Genomic DNA, 17,994 nt, shown 5'->3' with positions numbered 1-17,994 from the left:
GAAGCAAAATTTCACCGCCAAGGCCAGATTTAATCAATGCGGCATTCTGCTACACTGCTGCTATAACACATAATTCTCCGCAGCAACTACTTAGCTTCTTGAGAACGACATAGAACGCATTCCGTAATTTTCGAACGCTGGATACCACCAGAAATTTAATTTTTGACGCCAAGAAGGTGCGCACCGACCATGCAGCGCACGCTGGGCAGAAACATTTAATTTATTACAGCGCACACACAGCAACGTAACGCCCGTTCATCGTTAGAAAAGGCCAATCAAGTCGGCTACAACTACGGAACAAAGACTTCGCGAGAAGACCACGCCGCACACACACTTGTCCACACTGATTGCTCGCACACAACTCGATGACTAAGCGTGGTTTTGACGGCCTGTCAGGCAGCGACTCCGCCGGCTGAGTGTCATGGTGAGTAGTGTACAAGGTTATAGCGTACAGCGAAGTGCAAACTAGAAGACTCAAGCACGACCAGGGGAGGTCGACCAGCCAGCAGCCTTCACGTTGTGAGCACAGGCGAGGCGCGGCAGCGGAGTCCCGCAGCTGACGTCACACGCTAGAGGACACCACTGAAACTTGTTGGGGCTAAAACACACGTAGACATACTTCTAAAGATGTAAAAATTTACATGAAGAAAAACTTGTCTGCCCAGGAGACGCAGACCTGCATGCAAGCAGCTGAGCCAACGATTGACTTCAAAATTGAACCTCAACGAGGATCCGACCTTACTCAACCTCAAACTCGCGCATACGATAGAATTCAACATTATCGAACTCACTCACAAAATTTGCACGAGTCACCAACCTCACCTCACCCTCACTTAACCTAAATTTGACCTCAACGTCACCTCATTGCGTGAGGTAGAGGTCAAATAGAGGTTGAGGTCGACTTCACGAGGTTGGAACGTCGTATATATAAGGTCGCTCACCTTTTAGTGTTAGACACACACGGTAGTGATAACGCCGGCAGGGCAGGTGTGCGTGTATTCTGAGCTAAAATTGGGCACCATTTAAGTACGTGTTAAAATAATTCTGGGATTTAATGACCCAAAATTAGCACACTGGCCCATTAGGGACGCCGTTGTGAGAAGCTCCGTGTTCATTTTGATCATCTCGTACTATTTAACGTGCACCCTGTGACTGTGCCTCTTCCATAAAATATTTTACTTCAATCACATACTTAGGGAAGAACTGATTCGTCGGCCATCGTACGTGTCATCTCGCATTGATCATTCCCAAAAAGTTCGTGACACCTTTGTCGCACAAAAATTTACTCAGACTCACTTATACCAAGAACCTCGGAAGACTGGAACCATCTCCCTGCCTCCACCACTGCCATCGCGAACACCCAGAATTTCAAGTTCAATACTGCCACTAACACTTACATTTATTCTTGCCCCTCATCTCTGTAAAGCCGTGGGGCGAATGACAGTAGAAAAATAAATAAATAAATAGCACATCTTATCTTCATCATAGAAAACAATTTGCACATGTGGCAGCTGAGTTACCCCGTAAGCGTTATGCAAAAAGAGACAGAAGAAAATGGTTGTCAGACGGTCCCATTGTTCACAAAATAAATATAAACCACTCCATGCATGCCCGTGCACTAAGAGGATTTTAATTTCGCGAAAGTAGTCGACACTTTTACAAGTTAATTGCGCAGTAATCATCGCGCTCCATACAATAATAAAGCTGCGTCCATGAGTGAACATGCATCACAAAACTCCGCTTGGATTCGTTAACAATGGTGAATCGGTCTTAACATCAAAGTAACGTCGATGACGCGACAGGAACGTGGCGCAATCGCTGATTTCGGTCAGTATGTTCCCGACAACATAAACGTGGAACAACGGTCAACACATTCGGTCGCAAACGTACCAAACCGGCAGGCATATTTGATATCTTCTGCAGAATGTCACAAAAGCAACAATTAATAGCCTCGGGCATGTCTCCCGTATTCTCTAAACCTTCGTAAACATAGTTTGTCAAAGCACCCTGCGAAAGCCAAACACCTTCCTGAATGAAGGTATAGTCGGGACAGCTAGGACAAAGAATGCACATGCTATGTTAAAGATGGGAAACCCTTGCGCTTAATTCACTTATGCGTCACAAAATATTTTACGTTGTACTGCGAACTGTTACTTTGCATTTTCATGTTCCCTTATCTTCCTTGTTTGGGTAGATGTCTTCAAGTGTATGTATAACCAGCGTGTCGCGCTTCGAAGAATTTATAACCGAAATCCAACATTTGAAGTGCCAAATGAGAGAACAGGCGCGAGTTTACAGCGGAGGAGCCATAGGAGACGTGCGTCAATTCTTGATGGAGCGCTTGCTGAGTACGTTGCCTGGCATTTTAACGTAATGGGACAGTACACATAGCTCTGACCGCAAGTCAAGCGAAAAGCTGGCATGGAGCGGCCGTGCATCAGTGAATACCGCATATTGAATCTCTGTTCCGCGTGCTGGCGTCCTGTAGTTTACATAGACGGCTCGTACGTGTATTGGCTGCCGAATTAGATGTCTTCAAACCGCTGTACGGGCTATGTGAAAACCGAAACGGCAGGGACAGCCTGCAAAATTTTGTGGTTCCTCACAACGGGGCTACGGGTTACCGGGCCTAACTGGAGGCATGCAACAAAGGCTTTAACAATTCTCTGGCTCAGCTCACGAATCAGGTGCTCGGACGCTGCTCACGCACCTCTTTTCCCATCATTTTCGTGAAAGTAAAGACGCGAAGACACAGCACTGTTGTTGGATGGCAGATGCTCTTCACTCGCGGAGAACAGTGCGTGGGGTGATGGTAATGAACAGTGTAATGAGCAGAATGTACAGATGACGTGAGGGCGCGACAGAGTCATTCTGTTTTGCCCTCGTTGACAAAGGCGTCTGACGAAGGTGTCTCGACATTGGTGTCCGTCATGACGGTCTCGTGGAGGCGTGTGTACGAAGGCCGCCGCTTGCGCAGCGGCGAGATTGCCGCGATGGTGATCTTCACCTCGGCCTTGGTCTTGGTCAGCGTCGTCTTCATCATGGTCTGCGTGAACGACTCCACGGGTATGTCGTCCACGTGCGTTACGATGTCCCCCGGGTAGATGGTCTTGCCAGGCGAGCTCACGTTCAGGTTGCCCACTTTCTGCGCCACGTGAAAACGCCCAAGGGCGAAAGAGCAAGCATTCGATGACGGTAGCTGCGACATAATCGAAAGCGTTATCACAGCACAGAAAAGTAGATAGTCAGGGCGTCCCGTGAACACAACAAAAGTTGGACGAGTCTGCTTGTCTGGCTGTATTTACCTGTGGGGCTCGCAAAAGGCTTGCGCTTTGCTCTGATTAAATGTGCGCACATGGGCAGGTTGACTCACCCCAACTCGACTTGGCAAAAATGAATGCAAACGTGAACGGGTCGACGGCGCACCGCTTAGCAACAAGGGCCGGGATTCTCAAAACAGTTCGCAGGTTGTTGTAGCTTTTCGTAGAACACGTGCTGGCCAAACGTGGTTACGAGCATCATAACGCCGGTGAATGACAGTTTCATGCACCTCGAGCTTAGAGAATAATAGAAAATGAAATATGAATTTGACCTCAGGACTCCATTTTGCAAATATTTTTGTTATCACAGAATTACCAATGGTGTAATATGTGACGATTATTTTTATTTTTCATTATTTTTGCCCTTTGTCATTGATGGGCAGGACGCCACGCCTACGTTTATCGCCGGTATCGGCTATTCGTTGTCATGGTGACAAGAAAAGAATAAAATTTGTGGAAAATAATCCTTTATATCATACGATGCCATTTCCCATTGGTCAATGCTAATAAGCATACTGTCCAGTATAAGGCGCATTTTTTTTTACGAGACACTCTGCAGAGTACTAACTACTTAGTGGATTCTGAATTTCAGATGACGCATTTCTGTGTTGCTTCAGCGTTGTGTGCCGCTGCGATCTTTCATCGTAACGAACAAGTCCATGCACGCAGCCGGGTGTAATATCGACTGCACGAAATCTGAGACGATCTGCTCGCATCTGGGCACGTGTTTACAAAAAAGCCCTTAAGTTAGGATTGTTCGTGAAAGCAAATCCAGTGAAGGTGGCCGGCCAATGGTAAAGACCACTTATGAGCGAAAAACTGTCACTTCAGCCTCTAGTTCTGGTAGTTTAGCGCAAGCTATGGTGTCATTGCAGCTGTGTGTCCATAAAATTGCATCCGAATCACAAACCTTTACTCAGACTGGGGTGTCATAAGTGTTTAGCCTCGACATTGAAGATGGGTTCCTAGGCTAATAGGGCATTCGCTAAGTGGTACGAGAAGAAAAAAAAAAGGCTAGCTCAAAACATCTTCCAACAAGGTCTGCACCGCTCCGCATTGAGCGATTAAATTGAAAGAACGAAAGTAATGATCGCATATTAATGTGACAACTACGTATGCTGTTACAATGCGATTTCTAACAGAAAAAAAAAAATAAAGGTGGGAGTGGGAGGAGGGGCAGCAAGGAAGAATTTCCTCATAGTTTACTTATAAGCATACTTTAGGACAAGCAAACGTCATGACGCCAATAGAGCCAGACAATGGCGTCAGACAAAATTATCATATGATATCTGCTATGGATATACCACAGTGCTCTTGCGCTTCCTTGCAACATTGCCAAGTCTGTATCATCTGAACACCGCCAAATCTTTCTTAGAGCACAGGTGCGCCGGCAGCGTGGGTCTCCTGCCAACTTCGACTACAGTGTGCAAGCGTACTACCTTAACGCAGACAGTTGAGCTAATTGGTGTGGATGCATTTGCTGAGACATAGTTACTAGCGCTAACAACACTAACGGAAAAAAAAAATTGGGACAGGACAGAGCGCTAGACAGATACTAGCGACAGGATGGACACTAGCGCGCTGTCCTCTCCCAAATTTTTTTCCGTTAGTCTTGTTAGCGCTACTACCTATGTCTCAGCAAACGTACTACGTGTAACAGGCACTCTTTCCTGCATCTTTTGTTTCCGTGTCGGTCCATATTGATGATTAAGTTGCAATGCAAAGGGGGGAGCCAATGCCAACGAAGACCTACGACACCGGGGCCCGAATTTGCAAAATACTCTTCACGCTAGAATCGTAGGTAAGAGGAAATGTCAGTCAGATCCGATACTGGAAAAATTAGCGAAGGTGACCGGCCAATGGCATAGAACACATACGAACAGAAAGTTTCATGAATTCGGCCCCAGTAGTTCTTAGCAATGAAAAAGCGACAAAGCTTGCAGTACAAAGCCGATCGGTTGCTTGGTGACAGGCATCATGCGGCAGAATGCGAATATTGCAGCAGCGTTACCCTGCTAATAGGATGCTTCAGCGAACACTTTCAACAAGTTTTAATAATTACCTGTGGCAGATAACACAATTCTAGCACATGAACTAGTTTACTGGAACAGGTGCACATTACTTGAAGAAAAAAAATGAAATACATAATCTACGAATTAACAAAAATCACTAATCAAATTTTAAACTAATCACCTTATGGCACGTATTGCAATTTATTGCAAATTGCAAGTATTAACGGGATAACAGTATTTTCTTTAAATTCACGAACATTAGAAGCGTGCTTCCTAATTCTCTCGCTGTATGATCCATCATCGACTCATGCTCAGCATCACTAGTCATACTCACTGAAACATGGATTGATGACTCAGTGCCCGATAAGCTGATCTTGTGTTGTTGGTTGGAGTTTAATTTTTCTTTTGTGCCCAAACGTACAAAAAAAAGGGCAGAGGTGTTTTAGTGGCTGTTAGAAAGGAATTTATCGCCAGAGATGTTCCAATTAATACATTTCTTTTAGAATGTATATAGGTCATGATGAAACGTGATATTAGATTATTATTCTTCAGTGTATTTTGTCAACCCCCAAATATGAGCATGCAGCAGATTTTCAGACGAATTTCAAAGAGTACTGAGCCTTGTTGTCAATCGCTTGTCCCGACTGCACTTTGCTTATTTTTGTAGATTTCAACTTTCCGAGTATTAACTGGCCGATGATATCTGTTCCACCAACTCTAACATAAGAGCACTGTTTTCTTCAAAATTGGCTGGACCTTTCTTTAACACAGCCAATCACTCGTCCAGCAAGGACGACGGCTTCATCTGTTAATATTCTGGATCTCATCTGAGCAAATAATCTCTACTCTTGCTCTAACTTGATCTACATTTATGATCTGTTTGACCATGATGTTATTACCGGTGTCCTTGCTATCTCACCTAGTAGACGCCAAATCAGGGACAAGTATAAAATGTGCTACAAGACAGCTAACTGTGACAGAACGGCTTCGACGCCGCTCATTGAACCAGGGTGTGCGACTCAAGCGGAATGCTGCTAGAAAAAGTGACTCTATGTGAATGTTGACAAAAATCCTCTTTTTCGTTCATGGTAACGCTACACAAAATGTAGGAAAATGACTACCAATATTTCCTAAAAAAATACGAGACGCAAGCTTTTTTCAAGTGACATTTCTTCTCTTCTCGTTACAAACCCACGGCATTTTTGACGTGTACTAAACCCAAGCAGCCACCCTGACATCACAATTACTAACGTGAACGGTGACGTGCTCTCCGATCTAGAAAGTTCTCAATTATTGAACGATACATTCTCGTCAGTATTTACGCCCGAAGACAAAACATCATGCCCTGTCATTAACATTCGCAGCGACATAGCGACGTCAGAAATAATTATTACAGGAGCAGAAATTTACTCATTATATAAGAATCTTATATTTTCTTCGGCGTCTGATCTGCTGGAGCTCAACAACACGATATCAAGAAATATATCGGCTAGCCTTCGGCCAATTATATTTGCCCATTTCACACAATCACTATCATCCCACACCATTCCTCAAGACTGGCGGGTGGTTAAAATTGTTCCGATCTTCAAATCTAGCGATCGCTCAATGACAATCAATTATCGCCCAATTTTGTTAACCAGCAGTTCCGTCTTCGTGCGTATAAATCTGTCATTCTGCTTAGGTTAGATTACGCCGTTGTTATCTGGGATCCATTTACAAAAACGAATATTGAAAAGATAGAAATTATTGAGAAAAAAGCAGTTCGCTTTATATACAATCGTTATGACCGCACATCTGTAACATACGTATTAACCAGAGCTAACCTTAATCCTCTAGCCGCGAGAAACCGTCATTCACGTTTAAAATTTCTATACCAAATACTGGTGGGACATGTTAAGGTTGATGCATCTACAGTTATTCGATTCTCCTCAGGTTATAACACAAGACAACGGTATAATCGAACATTAACACCGTACCCAATACGTAATAATTGGTGTATATATTGATTTTCCCAAGAACGATCGGTGATTGGCATTCATTAACACACGACCAAATGTTGCGGCCCTCTCTGGTAAAGTTTCTCTCAAGCTTGTGCACATCAATCCCGTTCTTTATATATATATATATTGTTTTTGTGCTTGGCTTAGACTGCTCTGTATGTTGATTGCTTGATATATATATATATATATATATATATATATATATATATATATATATGCGTGCGTGTGTGTGTGTGTGTGTGTGTTTTACAATTGATAGCGTACGGTATAGAATATGCAGCATTTTTACAATTGCTAGTATACGTACAGCGGGGCGTGGCGTTTCTCTCGGCGCTCGACGTTTCTGCACAGGTGCGAGTAAGAGCGATTGCGGGAGACAAAATCCGGGGGCATTTGCTTCTTGAATATGTGACTCTGCCAAGGCACTACGGAGGAGGTTTCTTAGCACGTGTTGTATGCGTTTGTCCCCTAGACATGCCAACATTGCGGAGTTTGCGTTGCATTGCCAGCACTCCGCCGCTGGCTGCCCGCGCGGTGAGGCCGTGGGCACGGACGCCCCGTTTGGTGATCGCTGTGTCTGAAGGGGCAAGGTTCTGATTGGTGTTGTACAAGATGGGGGTCGCTTTTTTCGTCGCGACGATAGGTTGCATATTTTGCAAGCACTGCTTCAGGAGGGCACATGTAACCGGCAAACAGAGGCCTCAGGAGAGCACCTGAGGTTATAATAACGCAGGCGACGCAGGATCTCCAGGGCACCCAAGGGGTAGCAGGGGGATCAAGCTGGAAGCAGGGCGGCCCGTGGGTTGGGGTAGCGGAGGCCGAAGCGTGCCAGGGGGTGCTCGCATAAAAAATCGCATAAAAAACCTCTGGCACGCGCAGGCCTCGGCGAGCGCCAACCCACGGGCCAGTCCGGGTTCTAGCTTTGGTGTCGCCGTTGCCGCTTTGGTGTCCTGGAGCCGCCGCCAATAATTCGAAATAATGGCACGTTGTTTCAACTATTAAAGAATACGATTGAATAAATATAATTACGTCCAGCCGCCAACTTGCGCCGCTAAGTTCAGCCCTACCGCGACCCGCGACTTCTGCCGGCACACCTAGGGACAAACGCATACATCACGCGTTAAGAAACTCATCCGTATTGCCTAGGCAGAGTCATATATTCAAGGAGCAAAAGTCCCCACATTTCCTCTCTCCCATCCGCTCTTACTCGGGCATGCGTACACACGTCCGGAATCTCCGCGAGAGCCACGCCCCGCTGTACCTACTAGCAATTCTAAATACGCGCCCGCCGGCGTATTTCCATTTACGCTGTTACGACTTTGCACCGGTGCCACCACTATTACGACTTTGAGGTGGTCCCGTAGCGCTCGTCACCCGTTTCGTGACAGAGCGTTGGTAGCGACTTTATACACTATATACAGGTCATTATACAGGACATGATCGGATCGGCACTGCGGCCGAGAGCTCACAGCAAACGCGACTGTTCCCGCACGGCGACGTCCGGCGAAAACGCGTGACACATCTCACTCCAGTCGAGAGCGGCACTCGCTCCCGGTGGGTCGGCGGATCCGGTTTTCCAGGCGGCGCGTCGCGGCTTATAAGCCCCGAGAAACCATTGTCACTCAAACGGCCCAATACAAAGCGAGCACTCGACGGTCGTCCGAGAGGTCCAACCAGCGACCGCGCTGGCCACCCGGTTCAAAGTTCGCGCGCGCGGTGACCTCCAGGAAAAGGGAGGTGCGGCGCCGGGCTGTCTGGCACTTGGTGGTACGTTTGCACACGTTGCTCGCCGATACTTCTCCGCAGGACACCGCTGCCTGACGGCTCAGCATCTTGACTTGTCAAGGCAGAATTAGGGCGCTGTGCCTTTCGGCGCAGCCCCGGGTTTGTCCAAAGGGCGCTCGCAGGATAAATTCTGCATCTTGTAGATTCGGAATCCGGGCTGGTGGTAATGGCACAACAGCATCCCCGCCCTCAGATAAGGCGCCGGGAAGACGAGCTGCCTCCACGTGGCTCGGATGCCAGGCGCGCATGTTCGTCAGGCTCGTCCAAGTTCACGTCCAGTGTCGGGACGCCAGGTAACTTCACGTGCCCAGGTCCGACTCGCCAGGACAGGAGCTCTGCTCACCGCGTTGTCGCCAAGGCACCTCGACCAGCTCCGCTCGGGTCGTTCCTAAGCCCTTGCTTCTCGCCACTGGTCCCGGTTGGTCGTTCTGCAGCTTGCAAAACCGACCGGCAAAAGGCAAACCCAACACGAACAAGTGCCCTCTGTCTCCCGTCAAACACCAGACAAGGCCATAATCCAAATCAACCTAACTGAATTGCTATCCCCATTTTTGCTCCCGCTGTAACAAGAGGCAGGTGTACGATCTGGTACCCAAGGCTCAAACAACCAGTTTTCAAATTAACAACACACCAAAATATCAGAAACAATTAATAATCAGCAATAATAATGACCAATAGAATGGTCCCCTCGAAATCACTTGGACCGAAAACACACTGCTGAGGAAGCAAGTGAGGTCATTCATTTTTCCCGGTGATATTTTCGCGGAATCAGAAGCTGCTTATATTTGCGACCCTGCTTATCCGTGTAGCGGCGGTACAATAAGCCAGATTCCTTGCAAAATGAAACCCTCTTTTTTTTCACTCCCCGTTTGACGCTCTTCCTCAGATCGGCTAGTGAACAGTCTTCCTGTTGCTCGCGAATCAGAGTTTCCCTTTCAACTGCAGCCTGCTCCTGCCAGCTGGCGGAAACCGGAGCGAGTGTGGAGCCCGCGTCGCCTAACTGCGGCGTCGCGTCCATATCCCGGCTAGCACTGCACGTGTCACTCCCACTCACTTCCAGGACCCGCTCGCCTAGGCCAGCCTCCGAGCTCTGCTTCTCCCGTGACTGCTCGCCACTCAAGTTACCTTGATCGGTCCGTGTGCCGCACCGCTGTTCGCTCACCGACGCAAAGTCAAGTTCCCTCGACAGCGGGCGCGCTTTGGATCGCGTGAGGGCCATGTACGCCACGTCGGCAAAGAATGATTTGCCCTGATCCTTCAGCAGCTGCTGCGAGCTATTTGAGAAGAGGTAGGAAAAGTGCTCCGGGAGGGCGGCAGACACAGCGGCTTCTGTGTTAAGTTTCCCAAACTCTCCTTCAATGATAACCGTTGCGATCGGTAAACAGACACTCTCCTCCTCGGCCACTTGCCGTATCCTAGCGCACTCTCCCGTAAAATCACTCGAGGAGATGAAAGACGGGTGGACAACGTCCATAGTTGCTGCAGAGTCCCGAAGTGCACGGCACTTCTTACCGTTTACCTTAATTTCCTGCACATAGGGCTCCAATAGTGGTATGTTTTTGTGAGTTTCCTGTATTGCTGCAAAAGCAATTTTCTCTGGGCAGCTCGCAGCGATGTGCCCTTGCTTTTTGCAATTGTAGCAGGTTAACGGTTTCCGTTTTTCAAAAGAACGCGTCGTATCGTTTCGCTGTGTGGGACCATCGCTATCATTCTGAGATGCATTCTGTCCTTCCCTTACAGTTTCTGTGGTAAGGGACTCGTCTTCCCGAAACTCGCGACGCGTGATTTGCTTCCGTTCGTCGGGCTTCCCGGAAAATCCATCTCTCCTATCTGCTTTTTCTACGCGCACTGCCTTGCTGTGCAAGCTGCGGCGGGTGTAATACTCTTCAGCTAACTCTGCTGCCTTGTTTAGCTTAACCTCCTTTAGCCTATCTTGCAGCCAGAGCCGGACATCCTCATCAATGCAACGGTAGAACTGCTCCAACGCGATGCATTCGACGATTTTGTCGCGGTCGTCGTAAACCTCTTCGCCCTTCAGCCATTCCACCAGGTCGGCTTTTAGACGAAACGCGAAGTCAACATTTGACTCCTTGCCCTTTTTTGCATACCGGAACCTCTGCCGGAAAGCTTCGGGCGACAATTTGTACTTCCGCAGTAGCGCTTCCTTCACATCACTGTAGCTCTCAAACGCCTCTTTCGATAAGCAAGTTATTACGTCCGATGCCTGCCCAGGAAGCAAGGCTAACAGATTCTGTGCCCAGAGGGATCGCTCAATGCTATTCCGTTCGCACACGTGCTCAAATTTCACGAGGTATTTGGCCATATCCTCTCCGACGACAAAGGGTGGAAGTTGATCGCGTATTCTTGGAACGTTAGAAGTTACACTAGGCGCCGGCGAGCTATTTCGGGTCTCCAACTCTTTCATTTTAAGCTCGTGCTCGCGACGTTCCCTTTCTGCCTGCCACTCCCGACGTTCCTTTTCTTTCCTTTCCTCCTCGCAACGTTCCTTCTCCCTCTTTTCCTCCTCGCGACGTTCCTTGATATCCGCCCAGGCCTCTTCGGCTTCCTCAGCCGTTACGTCCCCAGTCCTCATGACCTCAAGGATCGCATTCTTTCTTTTGGTTGAGCCCAACTCAATGCCCAACTCCTCACAAATTTGGAGAAGTTCCTTGGCCTTGTACTTCTCCATCGTTCACACTGTCCTCCTGCTGTTTACCCTTTTTCAATATACCTGCCGTACGCTACTATAATGCTACTAGTAAGACATCCGCAAGTATTTCACACACTGCCCTGTTTACCCCCTCAGCATCCCCTGGTTTTCAAAACACTCTAACTAGGCTTGAAACACACGAGGTTAACACAATGCAACACCAAATCCTTCCCTGAGCTACTATAACCTGTGTCAGAGAAAGTCTGGTGTTTGAGATAAACTTCAGGCACTCACCGCGCCGAGGTAGCCGATGCCGGTCAATCCCGTAGCTGCCATCCACTGTTACGACATCCCACCGCTGCCACCACTGTTACGACTTTGCACCGGTGCCACCACTATTACGACTTTGAGGTGGTCCCGTAGCGCTCGTCACCCGTTTCGTGACAGAGCGTTGGTAGCGAAGACTCCGAGTCGGGCGTCGGTGAGAATAACAAAAGGGACTTTATACACTATATACAGGTCATTATACAGGACATGATCGGATCGGCACTGGGGCCGAGAGCTCACAGCAAACGCGACTGTTCCCGCACGGCGACGTCCGGCGAAAACGCGTGACACATCTCACTCCAGTCGAGAGCGGCACTCGCTCCCGGTGGGTCGGCGGATCCGGTTTTCCAGGCGGCGCGTCGCGGCTTATAAGCCCCAAGAAACCATTGTCACTCAAACGGCCCAATACAAAGCGAGCACTCGACGGTCGTCCGAGAGGTCCAACCAGCGACCGCGCTGGCCACCCGGTTCAAAGTTCGCGCGCGCGGTGACCTCCAGGAAAAGGGAGTTGCGGCGCCGGGCTGTCTGGCACTTGGTGGCACGTTTGGACACGTTGCTCGCCGATACTTCTCCGCAGGACACCGCTGCCTGACGGCTCAGCATCTTGACTTGTCAAGGGAGAATTAGGGCGCTGTGCCTTTCGGCGCAGCCCCGGGTTTGTCCAAAGGGCGCTCGCAGGATAAATTCTGCATCTTGTAGATTCGGAATCCGGGCTGGTGGTAATGGCACAACAACGCCCAAGCCCAGTGCTCGACCGCTGCGCCGCTATGCGCCGCCCGCATGTACCACATTTCTAGGTACTTTTTCGCCGAAGCGTCACGGCACGCGCCCTAGATCCTTCTAGGCTTCATGCTTCTAGGTATTTGGTTTTGCGACTTGTGCCTGGGCGCGCAGTCTGCTCGGGTCAGCACGCATTCGCAGAGCTTAGGCGGTGCAAGTAGGTTTTAATTTTAAATGCGTGAGTATTTGTATGCTTACTCAAAGAGAAAACCGTCCCTTCGTCCGTCCCGTAATAAAACTACCGCTTTCGATATAGCGCCCGCAGCAGCGACGAATTTTCCTTTGCGCTGCCTTCCGCTTCAACGGCAACGAAGCGGCGAAAACACAGTGCTGGCGGTGCTCTCAGTTAACGCCTCATTGTGCAACTTTCGCAGATTGCTTTGAAGTTAAGCGGGCGCGCGTCTCTTCAAGACTATGTAAGCGGCAAGAACACATCGCGCGAAGCTATGAGCTGTTGGCATTGTTTTGTGGGCATCGCAGATCGCTTTCAAGCTGCGGCCCACGCGCCATTGCCATAAGAAGCCGCCGCCTGAGTACGTTCATGGCTCAATAATAGAGAATTTTAGTGCGTCCAGTATTCCGGCAAGCGCGGGCGGTTTGCCGGGTGAACGGGAGTGTAAGCGTGAGCGGCCAGATTGGTGGCGCCAGCTGTTGGCGCAAAGCTCAACCACACAAACACGGAGCCAATTACTATATTCTGCTTAGCTGCTGGTGTAAATTTTGGACAGCGGCGTAATCGTCTGGACAATTACACCACTGCCGAAATTTTGCACCAGCAGCGAAGCAGAATATAGCAGCTTACTGCAATTTTAGCTCTGTGTTTGTCTGGTTGAGCCACCGCCACCAGAGCGGTGCGGTGCAGAGCTGCACCAGAGCTGGAGCGGTGCAGCCGCCAACAAGGCGGCTGCACCGCTCCAGCCGCTCACGTTGCCCCCGCCCATCCAGTAATCCGCCCAAACCACGTGGCCCCGTTTGCCGGAATAGCGGACACGCTAAAAGCCTCGAATGATTTCACGCGGATGAATAAGGCGCTGAGGAGCGATAACGGCTTATATAATGATCGGAACCGTCATCAGCGCACCTCGGGCCTCCACCTGCAGTACTTTGCTTGCGTCATCAATTTCCTTGCGCCGCCGTCGCCACCAGTTCGTGTCGCCACTGAGTTGTCGTTAGTAATGGCCTAATCAAGTTACATAATATTGGTAATGACACCGGGCTGCGCAGAGATGAGCTGGTGGCGCAATGCTTACGTATAGTCTAACTGCCAGGGAAGTTTCTGCGTGATCTTTTTCTTGTTCCTGGCCGTTTAATATGGGTCGTGTATGGCGCCAGTGCCTTGCTATTTTTTCTGCTGGAAGAGAGATAGTGATGTCAAGAAGGAAAGGAAGCTTGAGCGCAGCGATGATGTGGCTCGTAGTGCGAGAAACCCTCCATTATCCCAGCTTTTGTAGATCGAAGCGCCTCGCACACCATGACCCACTTCTTATCACATCCCTTTATCCCCTTATCCAAACTGAAAAATTTCATCCAGTGTTGCCTCAGCTTCCGCACGCAACTCTTATTTCGAAACAGTCTAGGCGGCTTGTTTTGAAAAACCTATTTTCTCTTAGCGACAGCTGGGTGAGCAGATCGTGCGACCAGGCATAACATCTCGCTAGTCCCACCAAGTACCTACAAGGATCTAGGGCGCTCGCCGTGGCGCTTCGTCGAAAAAGTACCTAGAAACGTTGTACACACGACCGGCACATGGTGGCACAGCGGTCGAGCACTGGGCTTGAGCGTAAATACAAACACGCCGCCCGGCAAGCCGGTGGCGTACTCCCGACAACCTGCCAATATGATTTGCGTGCGGCTACACCGGTAATGCCGCAGTTTTTTGTAATCGTGTGCAGCCGCCTGGATCCGCACCACCCGTGACAAGCCAGTCCAACCATCCATGTTACGGCCCCCCATCGGCTATGTCACCCACATTGAGCCCGACGACAACTACCCGCCGTTCGCCTTCTCCCCGTCGTCGCTCACTTTCGCTGATTTGTGTGGACTACCGCTGCCTCAACAAGATCACTCGCAAGGACGCCTACCCTCTCCCGCGCAAAGACGACGCGATTGACAGCCTACAAGGCGCAGAATTATTTTCATCTCTAGATTTGCGCTCAGGGTATTGGCAAATACCCATGGCGGACGCCGATCGGCCAAAGACAGCTTTTATCACACCCGACGGCTTATACAAATTTAACGTAATGCCTTTTGGACATTGTAATGCGCCCGCAGCATTTGAGCGTGTCACAATCCACCCCGGGTCGTGAACAAGGGAGGGCTTCTCAGCGTGGTGGTGCTGAAAGATTACTGACCGGCGAGCTGCCGTGCTCGTCGGTGTTTATTGTGGTGCGGGTGACCACTGTTGCCTGCCGAGCTTTAGCAGGCCACCGAGCTTGGCGGGTGAACCAAGATTATGTCCGAGGGGGCGTCACCTACTTGCTACAACCCCTCACCCCCAGTTTGTTTGTTAAATAAAAAAAACAAACGTCCAAGTTCACACTATGAGGCTCCGCCTCCACCCTAGCTGGGTCGACAGTGCCTGCTACCCAGGCGAGTAACGGTCTGGTGGCCTCCGCCGTCGAGTACTCCGCCTGGGCACCGGTGTTGACGGGTCGGGTGTGGCAACACCGGGTGCTGCCTGAGCCAGCCTTGCTCCATCCGGGGGGTCCGTAGTGGTCGGCCTTGCGAGTGGTGCCGAGCTAGACACCGGTCCAACGGGTGCCGCACCACTGGCTACGGTTGCCGCCTCCGAGGTAGGTGGTACTCCGCTAGAAGCGACTGGTGCTGCCGCTAGTCCTCCTGCGGGCTGGAACTCAGTGGCAGTCGAGGGTGCTGGCCAGGTCCCGAGGCGAGGTCTGACATGGTCGGCGTGTCTATGCCACATGGCCCCGTCTGGCATGCGGACGAGCAGCGATGAGGCGCTGGCAGGAGACACCACCTGTCCGGCAGACCAGGGTGAGCCAGGACGGAAGTTCCTGGCGAAAACTGGAGCTCCCGACTCTGGCAAAGGCCCGGGACGGCATCCTTGGTCAGCAGCCAGCTTCTGCTTCAGCTGCTTCAAAAGCACTGTGGATCGGAGGTCCGGATGCAAGACGTGCAAGGGTGTCTTGACCATCCGACCCAGCAGGAGCTCACAGGGGGCACGGCCAGTGACATCGTGAGGTGTGGTTCGGTACTGGAATAGTATCCGAGCAATCTGCGTCCGGAAATCCCCAGTCTGGCTCTTCTTGAGCTTGTCTTTGATGGTTTGCACCACCCGCTCGGCTGCACCATTTGAAGCAGGGTGGTACGGTGGAACCATCATCCGGCGGATTCCGTTTTTCGTCAGCCAGGCCAGGTACTCTGCGCTGGCGAAAGCAGGACCATTGTCGGACACGATGACATCTGGCAACCCCTGGGCGGCGAAGACCTGTCGTAGCGCTGCAATGGTCGCGCCTGCTGATGGGGTGGTGACGGGTATAACCTCTACCCACTTTGTAAAGGCGTCCACCACCACCAGGAAGTAATGGCCCTTGAAGGGTCCCCCAAAATCCACATGTAGGCGGGACCAGGGTCTCTGTGGAAACGGCCAGGGGGTGATTTCCACACGACGCGAGGCTCGCTGATTCTCCTGGCAGATTTGGCAGCTCTGCACCAAATGCGCGATGTCTTGGTCCAGGCCAGGCCACCAAACATGGGACCGGGCCACCATCTTAGTCTTCTCTATCCCTGGATGACCCGCGTGCAGCAACTGCAGAACCCTGGACCGGAGACTTTGTGGGATCACCACCCTCGAACCCCACAGTAGGCAGCCCTGCTGCAAGCTCAGCTCAGTGGCCTTGTGGCTATAGGCCTGCTGCACCAATTCCTCTCCACGGGACACCGCCTTGACCACCTGAGACAGGACTGGGTCCCGGCTGGTCGCTTGAGATACTGCAGATCTGGAGAGCACCTCCGGGTACGCGTGTTCCAGCATGAACACTTCAGCAGGTTCTGGAACAGCATCTGGCACCTCTGGCAGGGGCAGGCGGCTCAGGGCATCAGCAGGTCCCAGGTCCTTTCCCGGACGGTAAACCAGCTGGTAGCTGTAAGCTGCCAGCCTCAAGGCCCAGCGTACTACTCGAGGCGATGCCTGCACAGGAACTGCCTTGTCAGGCCCCAGCAGCCCCAACAGCGGCTTGTGGTCTGTGACCGCCTCGAACTTCCGGCTCCAAAGGTATTGGTGGAAGCGTTCGACACCGAACATGAGGGCCAAACCTTCCTTGTCCAGCTGGCTGTAACGTTGTTCTGCAGCATGAAGCCGTCGGGAAGCAAACGACACAGGGTGTTCCTGGCCATCTTTGTCCCGGTGTGCCAGGACGGCTCCCACACCGTACGGCGACGCATCTACGGTAAGGACTACAGGCTTAGCAGGATCAAAATGCACCAGCACTGGAGCCTTGGTGATTAGCTCCTTGCTGCGCTGGAAAGCCTGGTCCTGCTCCTTCTTCCAGACCCATTGCTGACCATCTCGAAGCAGAAGATGGAGCGGCTGTAGATGCTGCGACAGGTTCGGCAGAAAACTCCTGTAGAAGTTGATGAGGCCCAGGTAGCTCTGAAGCTCCTTCTTGTCCTGGGGCTTAGGTGCCTTGAGCACCGCATCAACTTTGCGGGGAGCCGGGGCTAGGCCTGCCTGGGAAATGATATGTCCCAAGTACTCAACGCTGGGGGCTAGGAAAACACACTTTTCCAGCTTGAGCTTGAGGCCGGCGTCCTGTAGTCGTGCCAAGACGTTGTGCAGGTTCTGCAGGTGGTCCCCGTCGTCGCTGCCAGTAACCAGGATGTCGTCCAAGTACACCGCCACGTGCCTCATGGCCCTGAAGAGGTTGTCCATCTCCCTCTGGAATATGGCTGGGGCTGAGGCCACGCCAAACGGTAAGCGCGTGTACTGAAAGAGTCCCAAAGTTGTCGATATAGTGACATACTTCCGGGAGGCATCCTGGAGCACCAGCTGCTGGTAAGCATCTCTGAGGTCGAGCTTGGTAAACTTCTGTCCACCGGACAATGCTGACCAGAGATCTTCAATCCGGGGCAGCGGGTACTTCTCGACGGTAGCGACGGGG

General features: G+C 50.7%; 1 protein-coding gene across 1 annotated transcript in view; it reads right to left on the bottom strand.

Moving 5' to 3' along the window:
- Positions 1 to 1,633: 1,633 nt before the first annotated feature.
- Positions 1,634 to 17,994, bottom strand: part of LOC129380870 (uncharacterized) — an 85,699-nt gene continuing 69,338 nt past the window's right edge. The window contains exon 10 of the mRNA XM_055063034.2: positions 1,634 to 3,145. Coding sequence (XP_054919009.1) covers positions 2,867 to 3,145 — 279 coding nt within the window. The 3' untranslated portion in view covers positions 1,634 to 2,866. The remainder of the gene's footprint in view (positions 3,146 to 17,994) is intronic.

Source organism: Dermacentor andersoni, chromosome 1 (assembly GCF_023375885.2).
Source record: "Dermacentor andersoni chromosome 1, qqDerAnde1_hic_scaffold, whole genome shotgun sequence".
NCBI classification, from domain to species: domain Eukaryota; kingdom Metazoa; phylum Arthropoda; class Arachnida; order Ixodida; family Ixodidae; genus Dermacentor; species Dermacentor andersoni.
The sequence above is the reverse complement of the archived record's forward strand: the minus strand, read 5'-3'. Positions and strand labels throughout refer to the sequence as shown.